Below are 13,295 nucleotides of genomic sequence, written 5' to 3'. Positions count from 1 at the left end.
GAGCAAGAATTGAGTACGAGGCCGTTTGAAATGGGCACCTTTTATCTGGCTACTCAATACTGCCCCTGCAGCCCAAACAGGTTAAGGGGGTTCTCAGGAGCAGTGATCAAAAGGAAACTAAGAGTCTCTGAGTGGTTTGGACACACCTGAGTGTCGTTAATGTCTCTAGGACGGTCTCTGCCGCCCTCTGGTGATAGGGGGAACCATGACAATGGCGGAGTTAGTGCCTACAAAAAGATGCCGTTACTACTGCTCTCTATGTGAGACTAAATATTGTTTGCATAGTTCAATTATACCCTGCCTGGCCCTTCACATCAACACGTGGAAGGTAGGTACAACACACACACACACACATTTGTTTTACTATCCTTGTGGGGACCAAACAATTAAATCCCATTCAAAATCCTATTTTCCCTAACCTAACCCTTACCTTAAAATATAGTTTTTCCTTGTGGGGACTGGCGAAATGTCCCCTCACTTGTCCCAATTTTCCTTGTTTTACTATCCTTGTGAGGACTTCTGACCTCCACAAGGGAAGTAAAACCAAACACACAGACACACTTATTTTCTGTTGAAATTAACAGCCAGCCAAGCAAAAAAAGTAGCAAACATATCCGAGACAGACATGCAAGTGACTAAACAACAGCAGGCTGTATAAAGGGAGGATCTTCCTATGACGCAGCAGCAGCAACATACTTCACACTGGGACACCATAAACAAACACTTCACTTTTTAATTCTCCTAAGAAGCCCTTATGCAACAGTTCAGTCAAAACCTAGACATGGTTTCTACAACAGCTAAGGGTTTAGTGTGTTATTCACATGCTCAGAAAATCATTACAAGAGCCTTAATTGTGTAATGCATTAAATACTTATGTGACATGGAACATATAATGCAATTCAAATTTCAGTGTAAAAAAGACTATAAAGTATAGTTGAATCTAATATAAATTTACGGCAAATCCAAATGACTTTAAACAGTGAACTAGTCAAAATATTTAGAAAATATAGCCTATAATGAATGACTGCTGTAATTGAGAGATCTATCTTGATGATTGACACAGCATGTGTCCAGTAGGTGAAAGTGTGATACAGTTACATTATTATGCTGTCACAATGACAGAGCCCTGGGTTAATTTGCTAAGGTTGTTATTGAGGTTCCAACAGAGTCCAACACAGTCAAACACATGTTCTGGGTGTTCTTTTGTTCCAAGGCCTCATGCTCACTCATGTTCGAACCCCTGACTGACAGTCCCTAACACTAAACATCTGAGTGTTTAACTAACTAACAACCCAACAGATTCACGCTTGCTGCACTAATGCACACACACAAAGACACATACTGTACGTGTGCACACTCATCACACAAATCTCTAAGGAGAACAATCCACTCACTGTGTCAGGTTTGGACCCAGAAACAATAGGAGACTACTCAGACAACCACCTGCATCCCAACAGGCCAACTAGACACTGAACAGATATGGAAATAAAGAGGGGATTTCAGGTAAAGTTCTTTATGGCTTGTATTGTAGAACTTGAGCCATTTTAGCAAATCAGAGTGATGATCTATGGCCCTCTAGTGGCCATCAGGGGAAGTTGTACCCGATGTCTCCCTGGTTGTACATCACAGAGAAAAATGAGATCAACAACAGGGACTACAAGAAGGAGTGAAGTGTGATTCTGAACTGATTATTGGAAAAACACCATTACCCTCTCTGATACGTAAATGCAGTGTGTGTGATTATTTCACACAGACAGATGACTCACCATACAAAAAGTCAACTACAATATTTGATAGAATAACATTGATTGATACTTGGCCATTCAGTTACTTTTTGTCGGAAGGACCCAGAGTTTACATTTTCTTTTCAGGTGGAATATTGTTTCATATGGATAACAAAGAAAGAGGAAGTAAAAGGGATGTGTGATTGTGTGTTTGTGTTTCAAGTTTTATTAGTCATATGTACAGAATACACATGGTATACACCGTCCAGCGAAATGCTTATTGCAGGTTCCTTCTCGACAATGCAATAAGAAATAAGAAAATATAAGAATATGAACATAAAGTAAATGGCTCAGTAGAATAGAACAAATCTTTTAGTATAAGAATAACACACAATTTATAGTCCAATATTTACACGTGTTTTGGGGAAGGGGGGATTGGAGGGTAGTGTTTAAATTGTGCAGTGTAATAATAAGAGTCTGGTTGCAGCAGTTATGATGTGTGTGTAGCATGAATGTACATATACAGTGCATTTCAGAAAGTATTAAGACTCCTTGACTTTTTCCACATTTTGTTACGTTATGGCCTTATTCTAAAATGTATTAAATACATTTTTTCCCTCAATCTACACACAATACCCCATAACTACAAAGTGAAAACAGGTTTAGAAATTCTAGCAAATTTAATACAAATAAAAAACAGAAATACCTTATTTACATTCATATTCATACCCTTTTCTATGAAACTAGAAATTGAGCTCAGGTGCATCCTGTTTCCATTGATCATCCTTGAGATGTTTCTACAACTTGATTGGAGTCCACCTGTGGTAAATTCAATTGATTGGATATGATTTGGAAAGGCACACACCTGTCTATATAAGGTCCCACAATTGACAGTGCATGTCAGAGCAAAAACCAAAGCCATGAGGTCAAAGGAATTGTCCGTAGAGCTCTGAGACAGAAAAGTGTCGACACAGATCTGGGGAAGGGCACCAAAAAAAATGTCTGCAGCATTGAAGAACACAGTGGCATCCATTATTCTTAAATGGAAGAAGTTTGGAACCACCAAGGCTCTTCCTGGCCAAACTGAGCAATCAGAGGAGAAGGGCGTTGGTTAGGGAGGTGACCAAGAACATGATGGTCACTCTGACAGAGCTCCAGAGTTCTTCTGGAAGGACAACCATCTCTGCAGCACTCCACCAATCAGGCTTTAATGGTAGAGTGGCCAGACGGAAGCCACTCCTCAGTAAAAGTCACATGACAGCCCGCTTAGAGTTTGCCAAAAGGCACCTAAATGACTCTCAGACCATGAGAAAAAACATTCTCTGGTCGGATGAAACTAAGATTGAACTCTTTGGCCTGAATGCCAAGCGACACGTTGGGAGGAAACCTGGCACCATCCCTATGGTAAAGCAGGCTGGTGGCAGCATCATGCTGTGGTGATGTTTTTCAGCAGCAGGGACTGGGAGACTAGTCAGGATCGAGGGAAAGATGAACGCCGCAAAGTACAGAGATCCTTGATGAAAACCTGCTCCAGGGCGCTCAGAACCAGACTGGGGCGAAGGTTCACCTTCCAACAGGACAACGACCCTAAGCACACAGCCAAGACAACGCAGGAGTGGCTTCGGGACAAGTCTCTGAATGCCCTTGAGTGGCCCAGTCAGAGCACGGACTTCAACCCGATCGAACATCTCTGGAGACACCTGAAAATAGCTGTGCAGCAACACTCTCCTTCCAACCTGACAGAGCTTGAGAGGATCTCCAGAGAAGATCGGGAGAAACTCCCCAAATACAGGTGTGCCAAGCTTGTAGTGTCATACACAAGAAGATTCGAGGCTGTAATCTCTGCCAATGGTGCTTCAACAAAGTACTGAGTGAAGGGTCCGAATACTTATGTAAATGTCATATTTCAGCTTCGAATTTTTTATAAATTTGCAAAAATGTCTAAAAAAACAGTTTTAGCAAGTCATTATCGGGTTTTGTGTTTTGATTGATGAGGGGGAAAAAATATATAATACATTTTAGAATAAGGCTGTAATGTATCAAAATATGGAAAAAGTCAAGGGGTCTGAATACTTTCCGAATGCACTCTGTGTGTGGGGGTTGGTTCTTCTATCCATGTGGGGACCTAAAATCCCCAAAAGGATAGTAAAACAAGAAAAATTCTCCCTTGTGGGGACTTTTCCCACATCTCCATAAGAACAAAAGCTATTTTAAAATTAGGGGTTCAGTTTAGGATTAGGGTTAGAATTAGGGTTAGGGTAATGGGTTAGTCGTTAGGTTTAAGTTTAAGAGTTAGGTTTAGGGTTTGGGTTAGGGTTAAGGTTAAGGAAAATAAGATTTTGAATGGAAATAAAATGTTACGTCCCCAAGAGGATAGAAGAACAAAACATGTGTGGGTGTGTGTGCACTGAACTATGGGTCCCCTACCTGAGAGGCTGCGAGGTCTCGCTTCGGCCAGGTCAGAGATGGCCCCTGCAGTGACAGTCTTCTTCATGCGTGAGCCTATGGCTGCTGCCAGGGCAGGCTTGGCCAGTGTGTCATCACTACTGGCCCTCTTCAGCTATAACAATACACACATACATACACACTCAGTCAGGATTTAGGAAACCACAGATTATCTTACCAATTGGAAAACATCCTCAATCTACTAGTATTAAATTGAAAAGCACTCTCGGGCAAATAATCATGTTGTCAGTGCAACCCTTTTTGGTTCCAGGTAGAACCCTTTTGGGTTCAATGTAAAACCCTCTGTGGAAAGGGGACAGCTGAAGAACCGTTTTAGGTTCTAGATAGCACCTTTTTTTCTAAGAGTGTGAATGCTTTGTGACACCTCGCCGAGGTCAGTGTCTGCACGTGATGCAGAGGTAGAATAATTCAATTGAACATTTATTTCAATCATCCAAATGGACAGAGATGCTCTTAGAAAAATTTAAGGGGTGGGGTGGTATCTTCCCCTATCTCCCTCCCACCTGTCCCACTCCCAACCTCCCACCATTCATTAAGGAGATGTTGGGTGTGTTCAGTGGTGCCCCTGTCATCTACTGTGTCTGGCACCACTCGCCTTGCTAAGGCGCAGGTCTGTGGCCAGGGTGTTGGAGGATCTGGAGGTTTTGATGCCTGTAGCTGTGATGGAGGTGGTGGTAGAGGGGGCGAGGGAGGCTTGCTTGGCCCTCTCCTGGAGCCCTGGCTTGGGCAGCACTGCCTTGGCCATGCCCCCTTTCAGCATGACTCTGTCTGCTATACCTGCTGCCTAAGATGGACAGGAGAGAGAGAGATAACAGGGTGTAAATATTATGAATACATGGGTATGACACAAATGCTTCAGTCATTGTGACCTCTGCTGGTGGAAATTATGAAGTAGAACTGAATCACGATTAGCCTATATATTCAGTACTGTCACGATCGTGTGGAGGATTGACGGACCAAAACGCAGCTTTAAGAAAATAAGCCATCTCCTTTTTATTAACGAAGAAGGCAAACGAAACAAAAACACTTAAACACTAAACAAAACAAGAAAACGATCGTGAAGCTAAAACAACGATGTGCACACACTGGCTACAAACGTATCACATAGACAACTACTCACAACAAATGAAAGCCTATGGCTACCCTAAATAAGGCTCCCAATCAGAGACAACCGAAATCAGCTGTCTCTAATTGGGAACTCATTCAGGTAACCATAGACTCTCCTAGACAACTAAACATACATAGACAACGCTAGACACATGTACTCAACACAAACCCATATCCTACACCCAACAACCCCTTTACCATAGAAACACCCAAAACCAACAAAACACAAACATTCCCCATGTCACACCCTGACCTAACTAAAATAATAAAGAAAACAAAGAATACTAAGGCCAGGGCGTGACATAACCCCCCCCTTGAGGTGCGAACTCCGGGCGCACCATTAACCAGTCTAGGGGAGGGTCTGGGTGGGCTTCCATCCACGGTGGCGGCTCCGGCTCTGGTCGTGGTCCCCACAGTCCCTAACCGCCTCCTTAGCTTCCTCCAAATGACCCCCCTCCACATTAACCCCACTGCATTAAGGGGCAGTTCCGGACTAAGGGGCAGCTCCGGACTAAGGGGCAGTACCAGGGTAAGGGGCAGTACCAGGGTCAGGGGCAGCTCCGAACTAAGGGGCAGCACCAGGATAAGGGGCAGCTCCGGACTGAGGGACGGCAGCTCCGGACTGAGGGACGGCAGCTCCGGACTGAGGGACGGCAGCTCCGGACTGAGGGACGGCAGCTCCGGACTGAGGGACGGCAGCTCCGGACTGAGGGACGGCAGCTCCGGACTGAGGGACGGCAGCTCCGGACTGAGGGACGGCAGCTCCGGACTGAGGGACGGCAGCTCCGGACTGAGGGACTGCAGCTCCGGACTGAGGGACGGCCCATGGCTGGCTGACGGATCTGGCTGCTCATGGCTGGCTGACGGATCTGGCTGCTCATGGCTGGCTGACGGATCTGGCTGCTCATGGCTGGCTGACGGATCTGGCTGCTCATGGCTGGCTGACGGATCTGGCTGCTCATGGCTGGCTGACGGATCTGGCTGCTCATGGCTGGCTGACGGATCTGGCTGCTCATGGCTGGCTGACGGATCTGGCTGCTCATGGCTGGCTGACGGATCTGGCTGCTCATGGCTGGCTGACGGATCTGGCTGCTCATGGCTGGCTGACGGATCTGGCTGCTCATGGCTGGCTGACTGATCTGGCTGCTCATGGCTGGCTGACTGATCTGGCTGCTCATGGCTGGCTGACGGATCTGGCTGCTCATGGCTGGCTGACGGATCTGGCTGCTCATGGCTGGCTGGCGGCTCTGGCGGCTCCTGTCTGGCGGGCGGCTCTAGCGGCTCCTGTCTGGCGGGCGGCTCTAGCGGCTCCTGTCTGGCGGGCGGCTCTAGCGGCTCCTGTCTGGCGGGCGGCTCTAGCGGCTCCTGTCTGGCGGGCGGCTCTAGCGGCTCCTGTCTGGCGGGCGGCTCAGTAGGCTCATGGCAGACGGGCGGCTTTGCAGGCTCATGGCAGACGGGGGGCTTTGCAGGCTCATGGCAGACGGATGGCTCAGATGGCGCTGGGGAGACGGATGGCTCAGATGGCGCTGGGGAGACGGATGGCTCAGATGGCGCTTGGCAGACGGGCAGTTCAGGCATCGCTGTGCAGACGGCAGACTCCTGCCGGCTGAGGCACACTGTAGGCCTGGTGCGTGGTGCCGGGACTGGTGGCACCGGGCTGGGGACACGCATCTCAGGGCTAGTGCGGGGAGCAGCAACAGGACGCACAGGACTCTGGGGACACACAGGAGGCTTGGTGCGTGGTTTAGGCACTGGTGGTAAAGGGCTGGAGACACGCACCATATGGCTAGTGCGTGGAGGAGGCACTGGTGGTACTGGGTTGGGGCGGGGAGGTGGCGCCGGAAATACCGGACCGTGCAGGCGTACTGGCTCCCTTGAGCGCCGAGCCTGCCCAACCTTACCTGGTTGTATGCTCCCCGTCGCCTGACCAGTGCGGGGAGGTGGAATAACCCGCACCGGCCTATGTAGGCGAACCGGGGACACCATGCGTAAGGCTGGTGCCATGTACGCCGGCCCGAGGAGACGCACTGGTGACCAGATGCGTTGGGCCGGCTTCATGACATACGGCTCAACGCTCAGTCTAGCCCGGCCGATACGTGGAGCTGAAATGTACCGAACCGGGCTATGCACGCGTACAGGAGACACCGTGCGCTCTACTGCGTAACACGGTGTCTGCCCGTACTCTCGCTCTCCACGGTAAGTACAGGGAGTAGGCGCAGGTTTCCTACCTGACTTCGCCACACTCCCTTTAAGGCCCCCCCCAAGAAATTTTTGGGTTGTACTCACGGGCTTCCAGCCTTGTCTCCGCGCTGCCTCCTCATATCGCCTCCTCTCGGCTTTAGCTGCCTCCAGCTCTTCACGAGGAAGGCGATATTCTCCCGGTTGTGCCCACGGCCCCTTACCATCCAGTATCTCCTCCCATGTCCACGAATCCTGTGTAGGTGGGTCCTGTTGCCGCTTTCCATGCCGCTTGGTCCTGTATTGGTGAGTAGTTCTGTCACGATCGTGTGGAGGATTGACGGACCAAAACGCAGCTTTAGGAAAATAAGCCATCTCCTTTTTATTAACGAAGAAGGCAAACGAAACAAAAACACTTAAACACTAAACAAAACAAGAAAACGATCGTGAAGCTAAAACAACGATGTGCACACACTGGCTACAAACGTATCACATAGACAACTACTCACAACAAATGAAAGCCTATGGCTACCCTAAATAAGGCTCCCAATCAGAGACAACCGAAATCAGCTGTCTCTAATTGGGAACTCATTCAGGTAACCATAGACTCTCCTAGACAACTAAACATACATAGACAACGCTAGACACATGTACTCAACACAAACCCATATCCTACACCCAACAACCCCTTTACCATAGAAACACCCAAAACCAACAAAACACAAACATTCCCCATGTCACACCCTGACCTAACTAAAATAATAAAGAAAACAAAGAATACTAAGGCCAGGGCGTGACAAGTACGGCTTTACATTATTTAGCTTGTTTCAATAAAAATAAGTGAAACATGGCCCGCGGTATTAGATCAACTATTCCAGATTCACATCAAAATAGGCTACCCTTTGGGTGGCCTTCTGTACAGGAAAATATGACTAAATCTTATCTAGCAGATATTGGGTACATTTGGTACAGTTGTAAAGTGAAAGGGAGACTACTGCAGGCCTAAATGTCTGAGAGAAGAGAGTATAAAGTGTGTGAAGGGGTGGTTAGCGGATATGGTGCTGCCACTGATGGCATTTCAGCCTGTGCCAAGACATACAAGACATAAGCCAACAGTAGTCTGAGCAGAGTGAGAGGACAGCTGAGGTAGTGAGACTGTCAACTCCCGCTAGTCAGGACACATCCTGTTACAGAGCTGAGAAAACACAGCCTCCTGTCCAATCAGATCTACACACCACTGGGACTAGAAACCAAATATAACACAACACACTCAGACCACACAACTGAGTTGGTTTGAAGGCACTTAACTAGGGGAAGATGCAGATTGTAATTTAACTGGCAGTGGCTTGGCATCAATAACCAATGCACATGTCTGTTTGACAAATAGAGACAAATATTCTGAATAGCCTACACATAATGAAAGATGATGTAGGCTAGTCTGTGTCAAGCAGACAGGTAGTGCTCTTAGCTTGGAGAGCAACTGACTGCTTTCTCCACTCTTTACTGTAATGAGCTTTTCTTTGATTTGAAGCAAGGTGGGGAGGTGAGGTCTGAGGGAAGGGTATCCCAATCATTATTGACTGACACACAAGCATAGCACACACAAACAAACACAGAGTGAGAGTGCCTCATTTCTACCAGCATATCACCTGTGCAACTAGAGGCAAAAAAACTCTAAATCAACTTTACTACACACATAGAAATGCATACAAAGCTCTCCCTCGCCCTCCATTTGGCAAATCTGACCATAACTCTATCCTCCCGATTTTTGCTTACAAGCAAAAACACAAACAGGAAGTACCAGTGACGCGCTGAATACGGAAGTGGTCCGATGAAGCGGATGTTACGCTACAGGACTGTTTCGCTAGCACAGGCTGGAATATGTTCTGGGATTCACCTGATGGCATTAAGGAAATTATCACATCAGTCACCGGCTTCATTAATAAATTAATCAATGATGCCGTCCCCACAGTGAACCTACATCCCTACCAGATGCCATGGATTACAGGCAACATCCACACTGAGCTAAAGGCTAGAGCTGCCACTTTCAGGGAGCGGGACACTAATACAGACTCTTATAAGAAATCCCACTACGACCTCCAACGAGCCTTCAAACAGGATTGAATCCTAATATGCCGGCTCTGAGTTCGTCGGATGTGGAAGGGTATTTCAAACTATCACATATTACAAAGGGAAACCCAACCGCGAGCTGCCCAGTGACACGAGCCTACTAGATGAGCTAAATGCCTTCTTGTCAAGGCAAGCAACACTGAACAATGCATGAGAGCACCAGCTGTTCCGGATGCTCTCCGTAACCGATGTGAGTAAGACCTTTAAAAAGGTTAACATTAACAAGGCCGCAGGGTCAGGCAGATTACCAGGACCCGTACTCAGAGCATACACTGACCAGCTGGCAAGTGTCTTCAATAACATTTTCAACCTCTTTCTGACCCAGTCTGCTATACCTACAGTTGAAGTCAGAAGTTGACATACACCTTAGCCAAATAGAATTAAACTCAGTTTTTCACAATTCCTGACATTTAATCCTAGTAGAAATTCCCTGTCTTAAGTCAGTTAGGATCACCACTTTATTTGAAGAATGTGAAATGTCAGAATAATAGTTGAGAGAATGATTTATTCCAGCTTTAATTTCTTTCATCACATTCCCAGTGGGTCAGAAGTTTACATACACTCAATTCGTATTTGGTAGCATTGCCTTTTAAATTGTTTAACTTGGGTCAAACGTCTCAGGTAGCCTTCCACAAGCTTCCCACAATAAGTTGGGTGAATTTTGTCCCATTCCTTCTGACAGTGCTGGTGTAACTGAGTCAAGTTTGTAAGCCTCCTTGCTCGCACATGCTTTTTCAGTTCCACCCACAAATTTTCTATAGGATTGAGGTCAGGGCTTTGTGATGGCCACTCCAATAACTTGACCTTGTTGTCCTTAAGCCATTTTGCCACAACTTTGGAAGTATGCTTGGGGTCATTGTCCATTTGGAAGACCCATTTGCGACCAAGCTTTAACTTCCTGGCTGATGTCTTGAGATGTTTCTTCAATATATCTACATAATTTTCCTGCCTCATGATGCCACCTATTTTGTGAAGTGCACCAGTCCCTCCTGCAGCAAAGCACCCCCACAACATGATGCTGCCACCCCCGTGCTTCACGGTTGGGATGGTGTGCAAGCCTCCCCCTTTTTCCTCCAAACATATTGATGGTCATTATTGCCAAAAAACACATTTGGACATTTCTCCAAAAAGTACGATCTTTGTTCCCGTGTGCAGTTTCAAACCGTAGTCTGGCTTTCTTATGGCGGTTTTGGAGCAGTGGCTTCTTCCTTGCTGAGTGGCCTTTCAGGTTATGTCGATATAGGACTTGTTTTACTGTGGATATAGATACTTTGTACCCGTTTCCTCCAGCATCTTCACAAGGTCCTTTGCTGTTGTTCTGGGATTGATGTGCACTTTTCTCACCAAAGTACGTTAATCTCTAGGAGACAGAATGCGTCTCCTTTAGCGGTATGGCGGCTGCGTGGTCCCATGGTGTTTATACTTGCGCACTATTGTTTGTACAGATGAACGTGGTACCTTCAGGCATTTGGAAATTGCTCCCAAAGATGAACCAGACTTGTGGAGGTCTACAATTTGTGGAGGTCTTGGCTGATTTCTTTTGATTTCCCATGATGTCAAGCAAAGAGGCACTGAGTTTGAAGGTAGGCCTTGAAATACATCCACAGGTACACCTCCAATTGACTCAAATTAAGTCAATTAGCCTATCGAGAGCTTCTAAAGCCATGACATAATTTTCTGGAATTTTCCAAGCAGTTTAAAGGCACAGTCAACTTAGTATATGTAAACTTCTGACCCACTGGAATTGTGATACAGTGAATTATAAGTGAATTCTGTAAACAATTGTTGGAAAAATGACTTGTGTCATGCACAAAGTAGATGTCCTAACCGACTTGCCAAAACTATAGTTTGTTAACAATACATTTGTGGAGTGGTTGAAAAATGAGTTTTAATGACTCCAACCTAAGTGTATGTAAACTTCCGACTTCAACTGTATACATACAGTGCCTTCAGAAAGTATACCCCTTCATACCCCTTGACTTATTCCACATTTTGTTGTATTACAGCCTGAATTCCCCCAAAAATGTATCAGACATCTACACACAATACCCCATAATGACAAATTAAAAACATGTTCTTTGAAATTGTTTGGACATGATGTAGAAATGAACACACCTGTCTATTTAAGGTCCCACAGTTGACAGTGCATATCAGACAGAAACTATACCATGAAGTCCAAGGAACTGTCTGTAGATCTCAGAGATAGAATTGTAATGAGGCATATCTGGGAAAGGGTATAAAACCATTTCTAGAGTGTTGAACCTTTCCAAGAGCAGTGTTTTCCATCATTGGTAAAATGAAAAAATATGGAACTACACAGACTCCGCGTAACTGACCAAACTGAGCAACCCGGGCAAGAAGGACCTTAGTCAGGGAGGTGACCAAGAACCCAATGACCATTCTGACACAACTACAGAGTTCCTTGGCTGAGATGGAAGAACCTGCCAGAAGGACAACAGTCTTCACCAATCTGGGTTTTATGGTAGAGTGACCAGACGGAAGCCACTCCAGAGAAAAAGGCAAATGACAGCACGTCTGAAGTTTGCAAAAAGGCACATGAAAAACTACAAACATAAGGCAAAAGATTCTGTGGTCTGAATGCAAAGCGCTATCTATGCCACCTTACTTAAAGTCTTTTATTTTTGGGGTGTTGCTATAGGCCACCAAGTCAGTATCTAAATAATGTGTGTGAAATGCTTGATAGTGCATTTGATGCAAACAGAGAGGTCTACTTTCTTGGGGACCTGAATATTGGCGGCTTTTCATCAAGCTGTCCTCTCAAGAGGAAGCTTCTTACTGTAACCAGTGCCTGTAATCTGGTTCAGGTTATTAATCAACCTACCAGGGTGTTTACAAACACTACAGGAACAAGATCATCCACATGTATCAATCACTTTTTTACTCATACTGTAGAACTTTGTTCTAAAGCTGTATCTGTACCCATTGGATGCAGTGATCACAATATAGTGGCTATATCCAGGAAAGCCAAAGTTACAACAGCTGGGCCTAAAATAGTGTATAAGAGATCATACAAAATACTTTGCTGTGACTCTTATATGGATGATGTTAAAAATATTTGTTGGTCTGATGTGATTAATGAGGAGCATCCAGATGCTGCACTTGATGAATTTATGAAATTGCTTCTTCCAATTACTGATAAACATGAACCTGTTAAGAAACTGACTGTTAGAACTGTTAAGGCTCCATGGATTGATGAGCAATTGAAAAACTGTATGGTTGAAAGAGATGGGGCAAAAGGAGTTGCTAATAAGTCTGGCTGCACATCTGACTGGCTGACTTACTGCAAATTGAGAAATAATGTGACTAAACTCAACAAAAAATAGAAGAAACCGTATTATGAAGCCAAGATCAATGATATAAAGAATGATGGGAAAAAAACTCCATCTTTCATATTTTATTTTAATGATTACTTAAGTGGGCAAACTTAGGAAGGAAATGCCAACAATGAACAGTGAGCCACTGTATTCAAATAATGAAAGAAAACCAGGTCTCCCGGGTGGCGCAGTGGTCTAATGCACTGCATCGCAGTGCTAGCTGTGCCACCAGAGATTCTGGGTTCGAGCCCAGGCTCTGTCGCAGCCGGCCGCGATCGGGAGGTCCATGGGGCGATGCACAATTGGCCCAGCGTTGTCCGGGTTAGGGAGGGTTTGGCCGGCAGGGATATCCTTG

The 13,295-nt window shown here is 45.8% G+C and overlaps 1 protein-coding gene across 2 annotated transcripts in view; it reads right to left on the bottom strand.

Annotated features, from left to right (window-relative positions):
• The window catches only part of LOC129817786 (cytospin-B-like), a 195,097-nt gene that overhangs the window by 124,656 nt on the left and 57,146 nt on the right, over nt 1-13,295 (bottom strand). For both annotated transcript variants that reach the window (XM_055873348.1, XM_055873355.1), the window contains exons 2-3: nt 4,786-4,974; nt 4,152-4,284 (exon numbers count right to left, since the gene is read on the bottom strand). In XM_055873348.1, the coding sequence (XP_055729323.1) occupies nt 4,152-4,284; nt 4,786-4,950 (298 nt within the window). In that variant the 5' untranslated portion in view covers nt 4,951-4,974. The remainder of the gene's footprint in view (nt 1-4,151; nt 4,285-4,785; nt 4,975-13,295) is intronic.

Source organism: Salvelinus fontinalis, chromosome 2 (genome assembly GCF_029448725.1).
Source record: "Salvelinus fontinalis isolate EN_2023a chromosome 2, ASM2944872v1, whole genome shotgun sequence".
NCBI classification, from domain to species: domain Eukaryota; kingdom Metazoa; phylum Chordata; class Actinopteri; order Salmoniformes; family Salmonidae; genus Salvelinus; species Salvelinus fontinalis.
Note: the sequence above shows the minus strand (reverse complement) of the source record. Positions and strands in the feature narration are given on the sequence as shown.